We start from the raw sequence: 19,807 nt of genomic DNA on the forward strand, positions 1-19,807 counted from the left end.
GAGGCTCAGGGTGGTGCTGCAGGAAGATCTTCAGCTCCTGTTTTGCTTCATATCCCCACAGGGCTCCCAGCAGAGGTTAAAAATATTTCCTGCATGGTCAATCCCAGCAGCAGCCACGGCTGGAAGCCCCTGGCCCTGTCCTTGCAGCAGCTATGCCTCTGGGCACTGTCAGACAATCTGAGCCCTGGCTTCCTGGGGGCTGGGGGCAACCTCTGGGCAACCAGAACAGCCACAGCAGGCCCAGACTTGGCTGGAGGCTTTTGGTTTAGCTGATGGGTGTCAGAGAAGCTGGAAAGAGAACTGGGGGAAAGGTGAAGGGCAGAGTTGGGTGTTTTATTTTCTACTGAGGGACAGGTCTGGGCAGGCAAGCTGAGCATCCCTGCTGCTGTTGAGTCAGAGGTGTTTGCTTGCCCAGATGGTGGCTCAACCTCTCCTTCCAGATGCACAATGTCCCACCTCACTGCTCCCTCCTTTCAGGGAGTTACAGAGAGCCAGAAGGTCTCCCCTCAGCCTCCTTTTCTCCACACTAAACATCCCCAGCTGCTCCTCACCAGCCCTGTTCTCCAGACCCCTCACCAGTTTTGTTGCCCTTCTAACCAGGTCCAAAAACCTTCCTGCCTTGGGCTTCTGTCCTGCCCCATGAAGCCTCAAGGATCAGAGGAACATTAAAAGTGGAAGCAATCCCTAACATCCTTCCTGCCTTGGGCTCCTGTCCTGCTCCATGAAGCCTCAAGGATCAGAGGAACATCAACAGTGGGAGCAATCCCTAACAACCTTCCTGCCTTGGGCTCCTGTCCTGCTCCATGAAGCCTCAAGGATCAGAGGAACATCAACAGTGGGAGCAATCCTTAAACAAATGAGAGGTATCATTTATGTCTCTAGCCTCTTCCTTTCCATCATCTGGGATGGTGATACAGAGAAGCTAGAAGAAAACAAAAAGTCCTTCAAGCACTTCTTGAAAGGAAAAGAAAGAACAACCCCCAGCCTTGTGGTCAGACTGTCCAAGGCTCAAGGCTTGCCAAGCCACTTGAAGCTAATTGCTGCTCAGCTGTGCAAAAGTGCTGCAGCAGAGAGGTAGGACACAGACTGCTCCTCAAACATGACCATCAGATGTCTCCATCCCTCTGGATCCAAAGTGCTGTGAGTGTTGTGTGCTGTGCAGAGCAGTTTTGGCTTCAGCAGCTGCTCATTCACCACCTCTCTCAAATCCCAGGAGTTGGGGCAGCTCCACTCAACCTGCAGGAAGAAAAAACAAAGGCTTAAGGGATTGGCTGGGCTCACGCAGTGCCAGGCTGCAGTTTGGGACTGGGCACTCATCATAAATCATGGAATGATTCAAGTTGGAAAGGAGCTCTAAGCTCATCCAGTCCAACCGTCAACCCAACCCCACCGTGGCCACTAAACCCTGGCCCCAAGTGCCATGGCCACAGGTTTCTTAAACACCTCCAGGGATGGGGACTCCACCACCTCCCTGGGCAGCCTGTTCCAATCCCTGACCACTCTGGCAGTCAGGAAATTTTTCCTAATTTCCAACCTAACCTTCCCCTGGCACAATTTCAGACCATTTCTTCTTGTCCTATCACTTGATACCAGGGACAAGAGACCAACCCCCACCTGGCTCCAACCTCCTTTCAGGGAGCTGTGGAGAGCAATGAGGTCTCCCCTCAGCCTCCTCTTCTCCAGACTAAACACCCCCAGCTCCCTCAGCTGCTCTTCAGAAGACTTTAAGCTCATTCCTGTGTCTCATGGGACAAACTCTTCACATCAAACCATACCAGACCTTTCTTTTCCCCTCACTCCCATGCTCCAACCACATGGGTGGTCCTACCAGAGCTGCTGAATCTCTGATTTCTATTTTACTTTTAAAACCTGATGTGAAACTCCTGGAAGTTTTAATGCCCACATGCCAGTGGCTGATTTGCACTAAGATCCTCAAATCAAAGCTGCAGAGGAAGAAAGCCAGGGGGAGTTTGCCAGCAGCAGGGTGCTGGGTTTTGCACAGAGCTTCATCCAGAAATGGAAAGCATCACAGAATCACAGAATCATGGTTTGGGTTGGAAGGGACCTCCAAAGGTCATCTAGTCCAAGCTCCATCCTCTGCTCCCTGGCAGTCAGCAGCTGCCAGTGCTGAGCAGCCCAGGACAAAGGCTGGAAAGAGGCTGTGGACATCACTCAGCCTTTGCAGCAGACCATGCTTCAGCTTCCAAGAGAGAAAAACTCTCTTCTGCTGCCAGACCATGACATGAACCTGGTGCTGTTAAACCCTCATGAGTAGCTGTGGTTGTGCTGGGCAGCAGGCACAGCTTCCAGGGAGCCCACCCAGACCCACCACCCCCTCCCAGCAGCAGGAATCACTGCCTGGGGCATTGTCCCTGTGTGCTGCTACTCACCTCTCAATGATGCTGTTGTTCAGCTGCAGATCACAGCTCACTGACTTCATCTGCTCCAGCAGCTCCTGCATCCTGCCAAGGACACAAGCAGCTCCTTACCCCTGTGCTATCTCACTCCCCTTGGGAGCATCTCCTGCAGAAGGGCTCAGCTGGCCAGGACACCCCACAGGTCACCAAATGAGGATCAAACAGTTCCTTCACCCCAACCCTGTTGCTCATGCAGAGGGTGAGCAGTGGGGGTGTGGGGGGGTTCCCACTTGTCCCTGGGGAGCTGGGGTGGGCACAAAACCCTCTTCCAAAAGACTCACCGAAAAACCATCTCCTGGTGTGGCTGGAGGGGGGGAGGTGCAGGAGGAACTGAGGCCAAACTCTGCTTCTCTGTCTGGAGAAACCTGTCCAGAGCCTGCAGAGATGGAGAAGACTTAGCAGCCCCCAGCAGTCAGTGGGCTCTTTGCAGGGATTGTGTACTGGGTCCAGATTCCCCCCTGCCAGGCAGGCCTTGGCACCAGGGGTGGCACTGCCAAAGCTCTTCCAGCTCATGCAGCGAGGCAAAGCAGGATCTGCAATGAGATCCCACAGCAGGAGGCTGTTCATGGAATCACAGACAGGTTTGGGTGGGAAAGGACCTTCAAAGCTCATCCAGTCCAACTCCTCTGCAGTCAGCAGGGACACCTGCAACTAGAGCAGGTTGCTCAGAGCACCAAACAACCTGACCTGTGATGGTGCCAGGGATGGGGCAGCTCCCACCTCTCTGGGCAGCCTGGGCCAGGGTCTCAACATCCTCCCTTCTCTCCAGTCTGAATATGCCTCTTTTAGCTCAGTCCATCACCCCTTGTCCTGTCACAACAGGCTCTGCTCAAAAGTCTGTGTCCAGCTTTCTGATCAGCCACTTGAAGCACTGAAAGGCCACCAGAAGGTCTCCCTAGAACCTTTTCTCCTCCAGGCTGAACAACTCCAACCCTCAATCCTGTCCTCACAGCAGAGAGCTTCCAGCCCTCTCATCCTCTCTGTGGCCCTAAATCATGCTTTAAAAATTCTCTGTTGTTTCCCTACTCAACACAGGCACCACTGCACACTGGAGGGGTGCTGGGAGAGGGTAGATTTCCAGTGTTTGGAAGCTGGGAGAGGGGAGCAGCAGCAGCCCCAGGTAGGAGCCCTCATGGCACCTACACTCTGCAGGCACTCCTGGCACTCCATGGTCTCCACACTGCAGGCACTGATGCGGTTGCTGAGCCTCTTCAGATGCTTCTTTATCTCACAAACTTTCCTAGAGGGGAGAAAAAAAAAAACAAAACAAAAAACAATGCCAAGAGTCCCAGTCAGTGGCCAGCAAATGGTGGGGATGATGATTTGTGTGCTTCTGTGGTTTAATTCTGTCCTGCTTGCTGCAAACCTTTCTGCACCCCAGTGAGAAAGGGGAAGCAAATTCCCAGCTGCAGCTCTGCCCACAGCCACCACAGGTTATCCCAACAACACTGAGAGCAAATCAATTAGGGAAAGTGGTGGTTAGATGAGGGACAGCTCAAACCCATCCCTGTGTGCAGTCCAGGCTGGAGGGTTCAGCACCTGCTCAAAAAGCCTCCTTGGCTTTACAGTGCTGTTTGCCACTCTGCTACTGGAAGAGCAGAAAAGTCCTCCCTGGAGCATGGTCCTTGAGGCCAGGATCTCTAATGACACCAAAACCCAAATCAGTGGCACCTTGGTGGGCTCAGAGCTGGGCCAGCATCTCTAATGACACCAAAACCCAAATCAGTGGCACCTTGGTGGGCTCAGAGCTGTGCCAGCATCTCTAATGACACCAAAACCCAAAGCAGGTGGCACCTTGGTGGGCTCAGAGCTGTGCCAGCATCTCTAATGACACCAAAACCCAAATCAGTGGCACCTTGGTGGGCTCAGAGCTGTGCCAGCATCTCTAATGACACCAAAACCCAAAGCAGGTGGCACCTTGGTGGGCATTGAGCTGGGCCAGCATCTCTAATGACACCAAAACCCAAAGCAGTGGCACCTTGGTGGGCATTGAGCTGTGCCAGCATCTCTAATGACACCAAAACCCAAATCAGTGGCACCTTGGTGGGCATTGAGCTGGGCCAGCATCTCTAATGACACCAAAACCCAAAGCAGGTGGCACCTTGGTGGGCTCAGAGCTGTGCCAGGATGGGGTAAGCAGTGTCCCCCTCTGCTCTGTCCCTAAGTAAACCCTCCTGTGATTTTTCTTTTAGGGGGAACCAACTGCCCTGTTGTCTCCAGGGCCCCAGGGTGGAGGAGGTGCCAGACTGTGAGCTGTATATATATTTTTAAAAAAAGAAAAAAAAAAGGTTTGGTTGGGCTTTAAACAACCAAAAGGAAAGAACATTTAAGGTGAGCAGTCCACCTCCAGTCCCCAGGAAAACAGCCACCCACAAAGTCTGGCTGCCAGCAGGAAGAAACTCAAAACAAGACAATTAAAACTGAGGCAGCAATAAATTCAAAATATCCACTTGTGACTCAGGATGCCTTGTCCCTAAGGACACAAAAACAGGTACAAAAATAGCCCAGAAAAAAAAAAAAAACAACAAAACAAACAAAAAAAAAACCCACAAAGAGGCTTTTCTTTGCCTCCCTGTGAGCAAAGGTAGAAGCCCTGCTTGAGTTGCAGCTGGGGCTCCTGCTCTGCACCCTGAGACCAGATCCCCACTGAAGCCAAGGGGAGATTTCACTGAGTGATGGATGGGATGAGGCAGGAGGTGGCTGTGGGCAACAGCTTCTGTCCCCAGAGTGGAACCTGCCCATGGGTGAGGGTTTGCAGTGTGGAGACCTCTGGCTGCACACATGGAGGCTGGAAAGGGGACAGGGCAAAGACAAGGCAGGGACAGGGGAAGGAGAGAAAAAAGGACAGGGGAAGGACAGAGAAAGGAAAGAAAAAAGGACAGGGGAAGGAAAGAAAAAAGGACAGGGGAAGGACAAGGAAAGGACAAGGCAGAGACAGGGAAAGGAGAGAAAAAAGGGCAGGGGAAGGGCAGGGGAAGGGCAGGGGAAGGGCAGGGGAAGGGCAGGGGAAGGACAGAAAAAAGGACGGGGGAAGGACAGAAAAAAGGACGGGGGAAGGACAGAAAAAAGGACGGGGGAAGGAAAGAAAAAAGGGCAGGGGAAGGAAAGAAAAAAGGGCAGGGGAAGGAAAGAAAAAAGGGCAGGGGAAGGAAAGAAAAAAGGGCAGGGGAAGGACAGCAGAGGGAAAGAAAAAAGGACAGGGGAAGGACAGGGGAAGGACAGGGGAAGGAAAGAAAAAAGGACAGGGGAAGGACAGGGGAAGGACAGGGAAGGACAGGGGAAGGAAAGAAAAAAGGACAGGGGAAGGACAGGGGAAGGACAGGGGAAGGAAAGAAAAAAGGACAGGGGAAGGACAGGGGAAGGAAAGAAAGAAGGGCAGGGGAAGGGCAGGGGAAGGGCAGGGGAAGGGCAGGGGAAGGGCAGGGGAAGGGCAGGGGAAGGCAGGGGAAGGGCAGGGGAAGGGCAGGGGAAGGGCAGGGAAGGCAGGGGAAGGACAGGGGAAGGACAGGGGAAGGACAGGGGAAGGACAGGGGAAGGACAGGGGAAGGACAGGGGAAGGACAGGGGAAGGACAGGGGAAGGACAGGTCAGACACTGATCACTGTTCCTGGCACATTCCTGAGCACCTGAGACAAACTTTCTAGCCTCAAAATCTCCCCTCCTGTACTAACTCCCATGCAGGGCTACTCCAGACCAGGCACAAGGCTGAGTTTAATTCTAAGGCCTTAAAGAAAATCCTTCTCCTCCTGCCCACACTGGCAGCCCAGGGGCATGGGATGCTCCACTCTAAGAGCAACCTGGCAATAAACCCCCAATTTCTGCAGCATCCTCTTCCCCAGGTGCCTCCTTCTCCCCCCTGCTCTCTCTGCAGTGGCTGCTGCTCCCTCACTGCCTGGTGATTTGCTCTTTGCATTAGTCCCCCAACACCATTTACCAGAAAATCATTCTTGACAAGTAGATGTTTCTGTCTCAACAGCAGTTTTGTCCTGCTAAAAGAGAACTTCTTCCCCATCAGAGGGAGGAAATGAGCTGCTTGAACTCAAGGTGAGTGTTTAGGAGGCTTTAAAAAAACAAACAAAAAACCAACCAAACAAACAGAAAAGGAATTTGAGAAGAAGAGGGCAGAAATGGCACAGAAGAGAGCTCCCTGGGCACAGCAGGATTCCCAGCAGTCACACACAGCTGCTGCTTGCCCCTTTATGAGCCCCTCAGCAGCACTTACCAACAACTCCATCTCCATCCACATCCCACCACCCAGTGCAGAGCAGAGAGCAAGCTGAACCCCTCTGGAAGATCTCCTCTCCCACCCCTGCCAGGGTTCAAAAGCCAAAAGCAGGGGTAGGGGCTGGTACCTCATCCTGCTGCCATGAAGAGCCAGGGCCTCCTGGTACTGCTGGACACAATCATCCTGGAAAATCAACAGAACCTTCCTGGCCAGGTGCCCTAAATTCAGCCTAAAACCAGACAAGAAGAGGGAGCAAGGTCATGATTGCCTTAAATGTATGGACATGAGAGTTCACATGGCAGGAGACATAAAACTGGGTCCAAGCAGAGAAAGAGGAACTGAATGTTTAATAATTGATTTAGTACCAGTGTTAAAACCAAAGCCTAACTGTGATCAAGAAGAGAGGGAGGTCTGGGGGCTGGCTGAGCTGTGATTCCCACCCCAGGGCACTTTGGAGAAGCCTTTCCCCTGGAGTTTAAGCCATCAGACACTTGGCTCCCACTGAAGTGCAGCAGATAGGAAAACAGGATGCTTCCTGACCTTAATAAATGGCCCCAAATTAAGTATTGTGTGAGGAACAGCCTGAGATGGAACCATGGAATTGTTTCAGTTGGAAGAGACCTCTAAGATCATCCAATCCAACCCTCAACCCAACCCCACCATGGCCACTAAGCCCTAAGTGCCATGGCCACAGGTTTCTTGAACCCCTCCAGGGATGGGGACTCCACCACCTCCCTGGGCAGTCTCTTCCAATTCCTGACCACTCTTGCAGCAAAGAAATTGTTCCTAAACTCCAACCTAACCCTCCCCTGGTACAATTTCAGGCCGTTTCCCCTCATCCTATCACCTGATATTAGGGAGAAGAGACCAACCCCCACCTGGCTCCAGCCTCCTTTCAGGGAGCTGTAGAGAGCAATGAGGTCTCCTCCCAACCTCCTTTTCTCCATACTGAACACCCCCAGCTCCCTCAGCTGCTCCTCCCCAGCCCTGTTCTCCAGACCCTTCCCCAGCTTTGTTGTTCTTCTCTGGACCAGCTCCAGCCCCTCCACATCCTTCCTGTAGTGAGGGGCCCAATGTTCTGACCCCCACAGTCCATCACAGAGGACCTGTCCCCACCTCTGCAGAGATTTTCTCAGCACCTTCACCTGATACAGCTTGTAGCTTGAAAACTCTGCTGTGAAAGGTCCTGCACCAATGAAGCACCACAGAAGCCACTTCCAGGTGTGCTCAATCAGCAGCAGTCATAGAATCAGAGTGGTTGGAAAGGACCTCTAAGATCATCAAGTCCAACCATCAATGTCAATGACCCAAGGACATGTTACATTCCTTTAGGACTCCATCCAAACCACCAAACCCCTCCCAGCATGGGGTAGGTCCTAAAACAGGGGAGAGGGTTGGGCCTTACTTATCCAGCTTGTGGATTTGTTCCTCGTTGTAGCCCAACCCTAGAGAGGAAAGACAGCAGTCAGCAGACGTCCTCCTGTCCAGCACCCAAGAGATGGGCAACTTGACAACACCCAGAGGTCACAGATCACAGGATCAGAGGAGGTTAGGGGTTGGAAGGGACCTCTGGAGATCATTGAGTCCAACACCTCTGCCAGAACAGGAATCCAGCACAGGTCACACAGGAACACATCCAGATGGGGCTTGAAAGTCTCCAGAGAAGGAGACTCCACAACCTCTCTGGGCAGCCTGTTCCAGTGCTCTGTGACCCTCCCAGTGAAGTTCCTCCTCATGCTGAGGTGGAACCTCCTCTGCTGTAGTTTATATCCATTACCCCTTGCGGTCACACTGGGAGCTTCCCAGGGCTGCCAGCCTCTGGGACTGCTATGGTGGCACTGAAATCACTGTGCCCAGGGGACCCTGGGGACACTGTCCCCATCACTTACTCAGGCAGCTCCTGGCCTTCTTGAACTGCTTGTAGATCAGCTGCACCTTCTCCAGGCAGCACTCCATCTGCCGGATGCTGCAACGGGGACAGGAGGGATCACAGAACTGCTTCAGCTGGAGAAGACCTCCAAGATCATCAAGTCCAACCATGACCTTGGCCATCCAACCATGTCCTGAGGTGCTATGGTGTTGAAAGTCCCTTCCCACACTGCCAACACCAGACTAGCTCAGCTTGGAAGCAAACGAGGCTGCATTTTACAAGCAAACACCACAGGCTACAACGGAAGGCAACGAATGTGGACAAAGAGAATAGAGAAACAACTTTCCTGGCTTTGGCCAGGAGGGGTTTTGCAGTTCCTGTTAATTGCCCATGTCTGTGAATGTTGTAAGTAGTGCATACCAGCACAGAGTCCTAGAATCAGTCAGGGCTGGGAGGGACCACAAGGATCTAATTCCAACCCCCCCCTGCCATGCCCAGGGACACCTCACACTACATCAGGCTGGCCAGAGCCTCATCCAGCCTGGCTGCAAACACTTCCAGGGATGGGACCTCAAACACCTCCCTGGGCAACCCATTCCAGGCTCTCACCACTCTCATGGGGAAGAACTTCTTCCTTATGTCCAGCCTGAATCTCCTCACTTCCAGCTTTATTCCATTCCCCTTGGTCCTGTCACTACCTGAGAGCCTAAAAAGTCCCTCCCCAGCTTTCTTGTAGACCCCCTTCAGATACTGTACATATTGCTACATAGATTATATTTTTATAGATATAAATATATACATGATAGATTAATATATATATTATAATATATAATAGATATTATAGATATTATATCTATAATATGCAATATATAATGTATATAACATATAAATAAATATAAAATACATATAACATATATGTGTTTTATATATGTATAATTATATATATAAAATATATTTTAATATATATATTTTAAAAATATATATAATTTTGTGTGTGTGTGTATATATATATATATATGTGTATATATATAATTATATAAATATATATAAGGGACCAACCCTTAACCCAGCACTGCCAGGTCCTCACTGAACCACATTCCTCAGCACCACATCTCCATGGCTTTGAAACCCCTCCAGGGATGGAGACTCCATCTCTGCCCTGGACATCCTTGGCCAGGGTTTGACATCACTTTTGGGGAAGGAAATGTTCCTCATGCCCTCCCCTGGTGCAACTTGAGGCCATTTTCTCTTCTCCCATCACTTGTTCCTTGGGAGAAGAGCCTGGCTCCCAGGACAGAGACACCACAGGGGTGTGCACAGGGCTGTGGAAAGCTGCTTGCAAGGAGCAGCTGCTCAGGAGCACCCAGTGATGCCTGCTCACCAGGCTGGCAAGGGTCTCAGCAATGTTGGTGCCACAAACCTCTTGTCTTCATGCACTTGGCGCCTGTGCTTCACCAGCTCAGACAAAATGCTGTCCAAGGCCCCCTGGAAGTCAAAGATGTTGTGGGAGCACTGAGAGAGCTCCTCAGCAACCTGTGGAGGAGGAGGAGGAGGAGAGGTTGGGGCTGGTTGCTCCAAATGCTGCCTGTGGTGGTGGCTGCTCCCCAGGGCTCACCCTCTGCAGCCTGGTCTTCACCGTGGCCATGTCCTTCAGAGCTGGCACCCCACTGCCTGCAGGAGCAGCCTCGTACCTGAGGAGGGGAGATTGAGACTGGAGATTAGGAAAGAAATCTGGACAGTGAGGGTGGGGAGACACTGGAACAGGTTGTTCAGGAAGGTTGTGGATGCTCCCTCCCTGGAGGTGTTCAAGGCCAGCTTGGATGAGGACTTGAGCAACCTGGGGCTGGTGGGAGGTGTCCCTGCCCATGGCAGGGGGGCTGGAACTGGATGATCTTTAAGGTCTCTGCCAACCCAAACCATTCTATCAATCTGTGAAAGTCAGGAAATGGATATTCCTTAGGCAGGAGATGAGCCAAAGGCAGCCATCACCTGGGCAAAGAAAATCCCCCCTGTGGTGGGGGAGGCAGCAGAGTCCCTGGGGCAGTTGGGTGATGCTTTGCTGGAGCACCAGCTCTGCATTCAGGGTCCGGGATGTAAGCCCCAGGATGCAAAGTGCTGATGGGGTAGAAACTCACACTGCTGTCTCTAATTTGTTCCCAAATTGTTAGCTTCACACCCACTGGCTTTACACCAGATCAGAGGCTGTCTGCCAGCCTGCAGCTGGCACCAGAGCATGAGGCTGAGCTGCTGAAGTCAGCAGAAAGAGACTGCCCCAGAGCGTGGTGGAGAGGGGAGGGATGAGCCAGCAGCATCCAGCTGCAGCATGAGTGCTGCTGGCACCACAGCCCTCTGCTAATCCTGCTGCAGGCAGTGGGAGCCATGTGGCCCTCTCTTTGGGAAGGGAAATGAAGAGACTGGCTCAATTGAGAAGAGTAAAAGAACAGCAAGCCAGCAGCAAAGGATTTTCCACTACAGCAACACCACAGAAAAGCAAAACAGCCCTGGGTGACTGCAGCTGAAGTGGGGGCAGCCTGGGTGGGAAATGGGGGCATGGGGGCTGCTGAGGACAGCCCAGGCTGCTCCAGAATTCAGCCTCTGCTGACCTCTCTGTTTGTGGAGCCTCTTGAATGGAATTAAGAGCATGGATGGTGTGGTCAGGAGGGGGAAAACAGCACACTGGGCTCTTGGCAACCCTCCCTGGCACTGCCCAAGGATGTCTGCAGGGGTTGAGGTCAGTGATGGTGGCCAGAGCCCAGGGAGGACCTGGCAGCTGCTGCTCTCCTGACTGTGTTTTAGCTCTGCTGGCAGCAGTGGCTCTGCTTCCCTGTCCCACAAGCTGGCAGCAGCAGTGGCCCTCTCTCCTCACACTCTGGTGGCTCCCAGAGTCTGAAAACCCTGGAGCAAGAGCCAAGGAGTGAGGACTAGTGCTGGGCTCTTGTGAAAGCAGGGACTGTCCAGGAACAACTGAAGCAAAGAAAGAGAAACAGCCACAGTGGTTCATTCCCTGCAGCCTCCACACGCAGTGAGAGCCTCTCTTACCCTCCAGCTGCCAGCTTTTCCCTGGAATTTGACTTATTTCTGATTATCCAGGCACATTTGAGAGCCCCACATCTTATCTGCTGCATCCCCATGGCTCAAAGCCACACTTACAGCACATAGGTCTTCACCTCAGTGAGCTGCAGGCAGGTGAGCACCGAATGAGCTCCTCTCCTCTGCTCCAAAATCCTTGAACACTCTGTTTTCAGGTTCCCACTGCCAACAGAGAAAACATCCTGTCCAACCTGTGCTCCTCAGCAGCCCAGGGCTGCCCATGTGTGGTTGGGGGCTAGGATGGTGCTGGTGGCTCCACTCTGGCTGCTCTGGGGAAAAATGGAGGGGATGGATACAGATAAAGTCTTGTGAGGAGCAGCTGAGGGACCTGGGGGGGTTCAGTCTGGAGAAGAGGAGGCTGAGGAGACCTCATTGCTCTCTACAGCTCCCTGAGAGGAGGCTGGAGTGAGATGGGGGTTGGTCTCCTCTCTAGTATCAAGTGATAGGACAAGAGGAAATGGCCTCAAATTGCCCCAGGGGAGGTTTAGGTTGACCGTTAGGAGCAATTTCTTGGCTGCAAGAGTGGTGTGGGAAGCTCAGGAAGAGGAGAGAAGCTTTGCTGAACGTCTGCTTCCACCTACTGGCACATCCTCTGCTGCGCTCCCTCCCGGTACTCCCTGCCCACATCCCACCGGACCCAGCGGTCCTGCAGGATGCTGGTTCAAACTCCGACCACCCAGATCTCTCGGTGCTGGGAAGGGACAGCTCAGCCCCGACACCACCCACGCCCGTGGTGGCCTCGTCACTCACATCACCCAGTGCAGACCTCTGGCCAGCAGCTCCCGGCAGCGCCGCAGGGCTTGGGCGATGCGCAGCGTCTGGTGCAGGGCACCCACCATGCTCTGCAAGGCAAAGGGCACTGCCACCACCTTGCACCTCCTCAGCTGGGGCTCCCCCGGCCGTGGGCACACCCCCACCTACCTTGGCTGCGCTGCAGTCGGCCACCACGTCCACCTTGGGGACGAACTTTGGGAATTCAAGAGCCGCTGGAAAGGCAGAGAGAGGGCTTTGGGGAGGGAGCCCAGAGCCCCCTGGAGCCCCAGGGATGTCCCACACCCACCAAAGCAAACCCTGCAGCTACTCAGGATTCCTGGCACCGTGCTGGAAGCTTAGTGCAGCCACCAGGGAGGTGGCTGGGGCCCCATTCCTGGAGGTGTTTGCAGCCAGGCTGGATGAGGCTCTGGCCAGCCTGATCTGGTGTGAGGTGTCCCTGCCCATGGCAGGAGGGTTGGAACTGGCTGATCCTTGTGGTCCCTTCCAACTCTGACTGATTCTATGATTCTATGATTCTGAGATGGGTAATGGTTTGCAACGGGAGCAGGGAAGGTTCAGGTTGGACATCAGGAGGAAGTTCTGCACAGGGAGGGTGGTGAGACACAGGAACAGGCTGCCCAGGGATGTGCTGGAGGCCCCATCCCTGGAGGCAGTCAAGTTCTAACTTGATGGGGCCCTGACCAACTTGATCTAGTTCACTGCAGGAGGGTTGGACAAGATGACCTTGGAGGGTCCCTTCCGACCTGATGCATTCTGTGATCAGAAAATGTGGATGAAGGCACAAACTGCTGGCAAAGCCCACGAGCAGCAGCACAACTGCCCCTGAAACCTCCTAACGCTGCTCCAGCATCATCACCTCCCCCTGCAGCTTGGGCTCTCAGAGGATACCCATTCAATGAGCTCTCCCTTAGGGCCCCCTCCCCACACACCATGAAGCATCCCCAGCAGCCAGCGCTACTCACGGTCTCTGTATCTCACTCCTACCACATCCTCTGGTTGCTCAGCAGTGCTCAGAAGGGTCAGAGGGTTGTGCTCTGTGGTTTTGCAGAAATGATGAGCTTGGAGATTCGGATCCAGCTCATACAGATGACCTTCAAAAAAATACTCTTGCTGGTGTGGGGCTATATTTGTTTGTTTGAAGACAGCGTCTAAAAACTTGGTGGTACTGAAAGGAAAAAAGAAGCAGAAGGATGGGGGATGAGCATGGGGTGAGGGGTCAGGTTTCCATCACTTCAACAGCCTCTTCTTGTAGAAATATCCCACAAGGACAGCAGGACCCCTTGGAAAACCTCCCTGGGGTTCTCCATGTGCCATATCAGCTGCCAACAGCTCCCAGTTGGTTCATTTTATTTTGAATCAGTCAGAGTTGGAAGGGACCACAAGGATCAGCCAGTTCCAACCCCCCTGCCATGGCCAGGGACACCTCACACAGATCAGGCTGCCCAGAGCCTCATCCAGCCTGGCTGCAAACACCTCCAGGGATGGGACCTCAATCACCTCCCTGGACAACCCATTCCAGGCTCTCACCACTCTCATGGGGAAGAACTTCTTCCTCACATCCAGGCTGAATCTCCCCACTTCCAGCTTTATTCCATTCCCCCCAGTCCTATCGCTACCTGAGATCCTAAAAAGTCCCTCCCCAGCTTTCTTGTAGCCCCCTTCAGATCCTGGAAGGCCACAAGAAGGTCACCTCAGAGCCTTCTTTTCTCCAGACTGAACAGCCCCAACTCTTTCAGTCTCTCCTCATAGGAGAGGTGCTCCAGCCCAAACACGGGCTGGTTTGAGCCTGGTTTGCTTAAACCTCCCCCCAGCTTCACCCACTGAAAGGCCCCTGAGCATGTTTTTATCATAGCCTTGCCCCCCTTACGTGTTGTAGGAGTGGATGTAGATGTGATGGAAGGAAGCCTGCTGCAGGGAGAAGACATTGACCACCACCCTGTGCAGAATGTCGTTGGTGCCTGCAAAGAACTGGTCGAACCCCCAGCACTTCTCCTGATCTGCCTCCAGGATGTTAGCCAAAATGGGTATCAGCTGGTCCTTCAGCCCCCTGCCAACACAGAGGAAGAGATGTTTGCACAGCCTGGCATCACCCTGAGCCACCGACGTGGAGACTTACAGGGCAGCTGAGCTCCCACCCCAGGAGCCACTGCCCTGCCTTGCACCCCCTTTTCCTGGTCTGAGAGCTGTGATGTCTGCAGATGAGAACCTCCTGAGCTAGCTGAGCTGGGAAGTCCCTCTCCAGGCACGGGGTTAGGATGTGAGAGCTGCAGTGGGGTCCAAGCCCAGCAAGGGACACTCACGTGGAGAGCCTGCAGGTGATGGGCAGCTCATAGCTCCACTCGATGCTGCCATTCTCCTGCCTCTGCACCCCTGCGATGGCTCCGGGAGGCTTCTTGGTGATGATTTTATACCTGGGGAAAGGAATTGCCAGTCCAAGCCCCCTGCTAAAGCAGGGCACCCACAGCAGCTTGCCCAGGATCACAATGGCCCGGGGAGGAGGTGGGGGTGCAGTGTTGGAACCTCTCTGGAAGAGACTCCACAGCCTCTCTGGGCAGCCTGCTCCAGGGCTCTGCCACCCTCACACTGAAGACGTTTCTCCTTAAGTTCAAATGAAACTTCCTGGGTGCCAGTTTGTGCCCAGTGCCCTTTATCCTATCACTGGGCACCACTCAGCAGAGTCTGGCCCCAGCCTCTTGCCCCCCACCCTTTAGTTCTTGTTGAGCATTGCCCAGATCCCCTCTGGGGCTGCTCTTCTCCAGGCTTGACAGTGCCAGGGCTCTCAGCCTGTCCTCCTCACAGAGATGCTCCAGGCCCCTCAGCATCTAGGGACTCTCTCCAGTAGCTCCCTGACCCTCTTGAACTGGGCAGCCCAGAACTGGACCCAGGACTGTAGATGTGGTCTCACTAGGGCAGAGTAGAAGAGGAGCAGGAGCAGAACCTCCCTCAACCTGCTGGCCACATTCCTCTTAACGCCCCCACACTCTGCCTCCTCTCCCAGCTCTTTAGCCACAACGTCACAAGAGTGCTTTTAGGACAAACCTAATCAACAGGGCACATATCCTTCCCTCCCAACAACACTCCCCAAGGGCCACAGTCCAGGGCTTCCCAGTCTGTATGGGATTAAACCAGCAGCAAACCACAGTGCCCAAGTCCCTTAGGGCGCTGCTGGAGCACACCAAGCCTCCAGCAGGTTGTCCTGCAGCCCCCAAGGCCAGCACCCCCAGCAGCAGCACCCAGCTGGGCACGGCACCTACATGATCTCCTTGTTCCTGCGAGGTCCCCCGAAGGGGAGGAAGGGCAGGCTGCCAGTGGCAGCGTGGTAGAAGGTGACACCAATGCTCCAGAGGTCCACGGTGACGCCGTAGGTCTTCTGCTGGGGCTGGCGCAGGACCGCTCGCTCGTACAGGTCAGGGTGCTGCAGGGGGGAGCAGAGATATGGCACTGCCAGCCTGGCCAGAGGGGCAAGCAGGCCTTGGGTGCTGGGATTGGCACCTGCTGGCTTGCTTTAGAATCAGAGAACGGATTGGGTTGGAAGGGACCTCCAAAGGTCATCCAGTCCAAGCCCCCCCTGCAGTCAGCAGGGACATCCTCCACTAGACCCTTGTTGAGTCTCACCTTGAATATCTCCAGGGATGGAGCCTCAACCACCTCCCCTCAGAACCCCCTGGTGCAGAACTTGTTCCTCACATCCAATTTAAAACTCCTTTTCTCTAATTTCAAACCATTGCCCCTTGTCCTATCACTGCAGGTCGTTGAGTTCTGGTGCTGCTGCTGGATCCACCAAAAAAAAAACATCACCTGTAAGTCTCCAACAAAAATGCTCAGCCCCACTCTTCAAAAAAAACTCTGTTCCCTTCCAGCTTGGGCTCCCCAGGTCTTTGTGGATCTCTACAAGTGTAGTGTGAGGTGTCCCTGCCCATGGCAGGGGATTGGAACTAGATGATCCTTGTGGTCTGTTCCAACCCTGACTGATTCTATGATTCTATGATTCTATTCTAAGTTGCCCAGATGCTGGATGAAAGGATGGGCACCTGATGGGGACCTGGGGCTGTTTAGTGTGGAAAAGAGGAGACTGAGAGATCTTCCTAATGTCTATAAACATCAGAAGGGTGGGGGGCAAGAGGCTGGGGCCAGGCTCTTTTCAGTGGTGCCCAGTGAAAGGACAAGGGGCAATGGGCACACACTGGAACCCAGGAGGAGAAACTCGTTTGGTGTGAGGGTGCTGGAGGCCTGCAGCAGGCTGCCCAGAGAGGTTGTGGAGTCTCCTTCTCTAGACACTTTCAAGTCCCACCTGGATGTGTTCTCTGTGACCTGAGCTGGACTCAGGCATCTCCCTTCCAACCTCCACCGCTCTGGGGCTCCCCAGGGGCCACCGTGCTGGTGGCACAGCACACTCACAAGATACTCCTCTGTGCCATAGACAGACACAAACTTCTCATCATCCTCCAGCTCTCGGGCAGCCCCGAAGTCCGTCAGCTTGTAGACGCTCTGCCCATCGTCCCCCACCAGCCGCATGATGTTCCCAGGCTTGATGTCCCTGTGCACCACGCCGTTCTCACGCAGGTGGTTCATCCCTGCCACTGGGCACACGGGGGGGAAGGCTCTGCTCACACATGGGGCTGCAGCACTGGGCTCCAGAGGGCTTTGGTTGAAAGCAGGAAGAGCAGAAGCAGCAGAGAAGGGACAAGCCTGGGGAGGAAGGTGGCTGTGGGGACGGAGAGGATGAGCGAGAGGATGGGAGGGTACTGCCCTTGTGCTCCTCCGTGGTGGGGCACAGCCTGCTCCCACAGCTGCTTCCTGGAGCAGGTCTGCAAGGAGGAAGCCTCAGGCTTCTCCTGAGTGTGGAGCTCACCACCTGCTAGGAGGTGCAGCCTCTGCTCTGTGCAGCCCTCATGGCCATAGCCCAGGACTGGTGCTCGTAGGGTTCCACCAGCACCGTGAGGTCCCCAGCCCAGAGCTTCTCAGCCGTGGGCTGTGATCGTGGTGGCAGCAGAGGAACAAAAGACATTGCAGGTCCCTTCTGCCTGGAGGGGCAGATGGGGAAGTGAGAAGATGGTGACACTAAGAGCAGACTTGGGGGCTTAGGGGGCTTGCTTTAGGAAGCAGAAGAGTTGTCCCATTCCAGCTTCAGGCTGAAATCCTGTGCTCTTTCTGCTGCCATGCAGACCCAAGAGGTAGGCACCTCTCCTGGGGGGGACCCCCACACTCACCCACACACTGCAGCACGATGAGGAACTCAGACTCAGCCAGGCCAAAGGCATTCACTGGGTCTTCCAGCACACTCAGCAAGCTGCCACTGGAGCAGTACTCCATCACCAGCACCTTCTGCTTGCTGCTGCCCTGCAGGGATGTGTCCCACCTGGCAGCCTGTTCCCTCTTCCCAAGCAGGACCAGACCCCCTCCTTTGCTTGGTGTGTCCCTGGGGTTTCCCCAGCTTGGACAGCCTAGCTGTCCCCTCTATGCCATGTGCCTGGGCAGGTGACAACAGCAGGTCACATCCATGCTCCAACCCAGCACCCCCAGTGCTGAAGGGCTAGAGGGAGGTGGAGGAGAAAGCAGCCCAGGACCACTGCTCCCCTCCCACAGCTCAAAGCAGCACCCCTGTGGCACTGCCCTGGTGGGCACAGCAGGGTCCCCAGCTCAGCACAGCAGGGTCCCCAGCTCAGCTCCCACTTACTGTCTCCTCCACAGCAAAGAGTTTGACAATGTTTTTGTGGTTCAGCTTCCTCAGCATCTCAAACTCTCTCATCTGGACCTCCTGGGGCCGGAGGTAGCTGGCATTGTTAAAAACCTTCACAGCAACCAGCTCCCCAGATTTCTGGGAAGAGAGGAAAGGGAAGTGGAAACTGATGCCATCCCCATCCTAAGCAGCTCCAATGCTGCTCCCACATCCCTCTCAGGGTGCAGCCCATACTATAAAGTGTTTTCTGACCAGGTGTCGATGGAATTGTTTGGGTTGGAAAAGGCCTCCAAGCTCATCCAGTCCAACCATCACCCCAACACCACCATGGCCACCAAATCATGTCCCACAGTGCCATGCCTGCATGTATTTTGAACCCCTCCAGGGATGGTGACTCCACCACCTCCCTGGGCAGACTCTTCCAGTGCCTGACCACTCTTACAGTCAAGAAATTGTTCCTCATCTCCAGCCTAACCCTCCCCTGGCACAATTTCAGCCTTGTTTCTTCCACTGCAGAAGCAAAGTGCTGTGACCCCTTTGCTCCCTGGCCCTGCAAGCCCACAGGTGCCACAGGGCAGTGTGGAGGTTCAGCTTCATCACAAACCAGTGGCTGGAGCAGCTGAGATGGGGCTGGGTTTGGTGCCTCTCTGGCCTGCTCAGACAGTTTGCTCACTGAACTTCAAAGCCCAAGTGAGGCAGAGGCTCTGTTCCAGCCCTGGCAAGTGTTTGCATGTCATATGCAAATGAGCCAAGGATGGGGTTTTCAAAACCTCTGGGCATTCCCCCAAACCCAGCTCCTTAACTCGCCTTCCCCCTTGCTCCCCCCTCCTCCTCCCTGATGCACCATGAGCAGGACCTTGGCTGTGAGCACCCCCAGAAAGCTGCCCTTGACCCTCCAACCCCCAGCTGGTGCCCACGGGGAAGGAGCCAAAGGGAAAACGAAAACGAAAATGAAAATAAACATAAACCCCTGCACAGCCCCTCCCTGGGAGGCTGAGCAGAGGGAGCTCCTGCGGGGTAGGAGGGCTTGGGGGGAGGGGGGAGCCTGGTGGGGGTCAGGGTGGTTGGTGCCCCCTTCCCCCCTCCCCTCTTGCTCACCTTGTTGCGAGCCTTGTAGACTGACGCTGTGGCACCCTGGCCCAGGAGGTCCTCGGTGCTCCAGAGGTAGTTTGGGGTGCTCTGCATCTCCAAAAAAGCACCACTGAGGGGTGGGAAGGAGATGGCTCACCCCAAAGGGCCACTGCCCTCCCCCAGCCCCAGCGCTGAGCCGTCCCCACCAGGCAATGCCCAGGGGCAGAAGCCAAGCAGCAGGAGGTGCCCCTTGGCCAGCAGCCTCTTCCCTCACCAGTTCCAAGCGAGCAGCACCACTCGAAGGGCTGCACGGGAACCGAGCTGACAAAAAAACCACCCCCAGCGCCGGGACCTGTCAGGGCTGGCAGCAAAACACTGACAGATACGGGGGAAAAGAGAAAAAAAAACAAAAAAACCCAAAAAAACTCAACAAACCAACAACCAAAGGGAAAAAAAAAAAAAAAAGAGCATACAAAACGTTGAAGCTGCAAGGTGGTGAGAGGAGAGGCACCTCCCCAGCACAGAAACCCAGGGGATTGCAAAACCAGCTCTGCAAGCATCAGCTGTGGCTGGAGGAGGAAATGCTTCAGCTTCCTGCTTGAGAAAGAAAAAAAATTCCCAGAGTTGCAGCACTCCACAGGCCTGCTGAGCTCCTCAGCCAGGGCTGGGATGGACCCAAAG

At 54.3% G+C, this 19,807-nt stretch overlaps 1 protein-coding gene across 1 annotated transcript; it reads right to left on the reverse strand.

Moving 5' to 3' along the window:
- Positions 1-1,202: 1,202 nt before the first annotated feature.
- IKBKE (inhibitor of nuclear factor kappa B kinase subunit epsilon) lies at positions 1,203-19,240 on the reverse strand. Its single transcript, XM_054395852.1, has 20 exons — positions 19,154-19,240; positions 18,053-18,193; positions 17,586-17,715; positions 16,774-16,955; positions 15,630-15,790; positions 14,676-14,786; positions 14,243-14,422; positions 13,338-13,540; positions 12,523-12,587; positions 12,352-12,443; positions 11,662-11,763; positions 10,127-10,202; positions 9,932-10,044; positions 8,531-8,607; positions 8,047-8,086; positions 6,769-6,870; positions 3,561-3,657; positions 2,699-2,793; positions 2,391-2,462; positions 1,203-1,236 (listed from the first exon to the last, which is right to left on the reverse strand). The coding sequence occupies exons 1-20, from the start codon at positions 19,238-19,240 to the stop codon at positions 1,203-1,205; spliced, it is 2,160 nt and encodes a 719-aa protein (XP_054251827.1).
- Between the last annotated feature and the right edge of the window lie 567 nt (positions 19,241-19,807).

This window comes from Indicator indicator, chromosome 35 (genome assembly GCF_027791375.1).
Source record: "Indicator indicator isolate 239-I01 chromosome 35, UM_Iind_1.1, whole genome shotgun sequence".
Lineage (NCBI taxonomy): Eukaryota > Metazoa > Chordata > Aves > Piciformes > Indicatoridae > Indicator > Indicator indicator.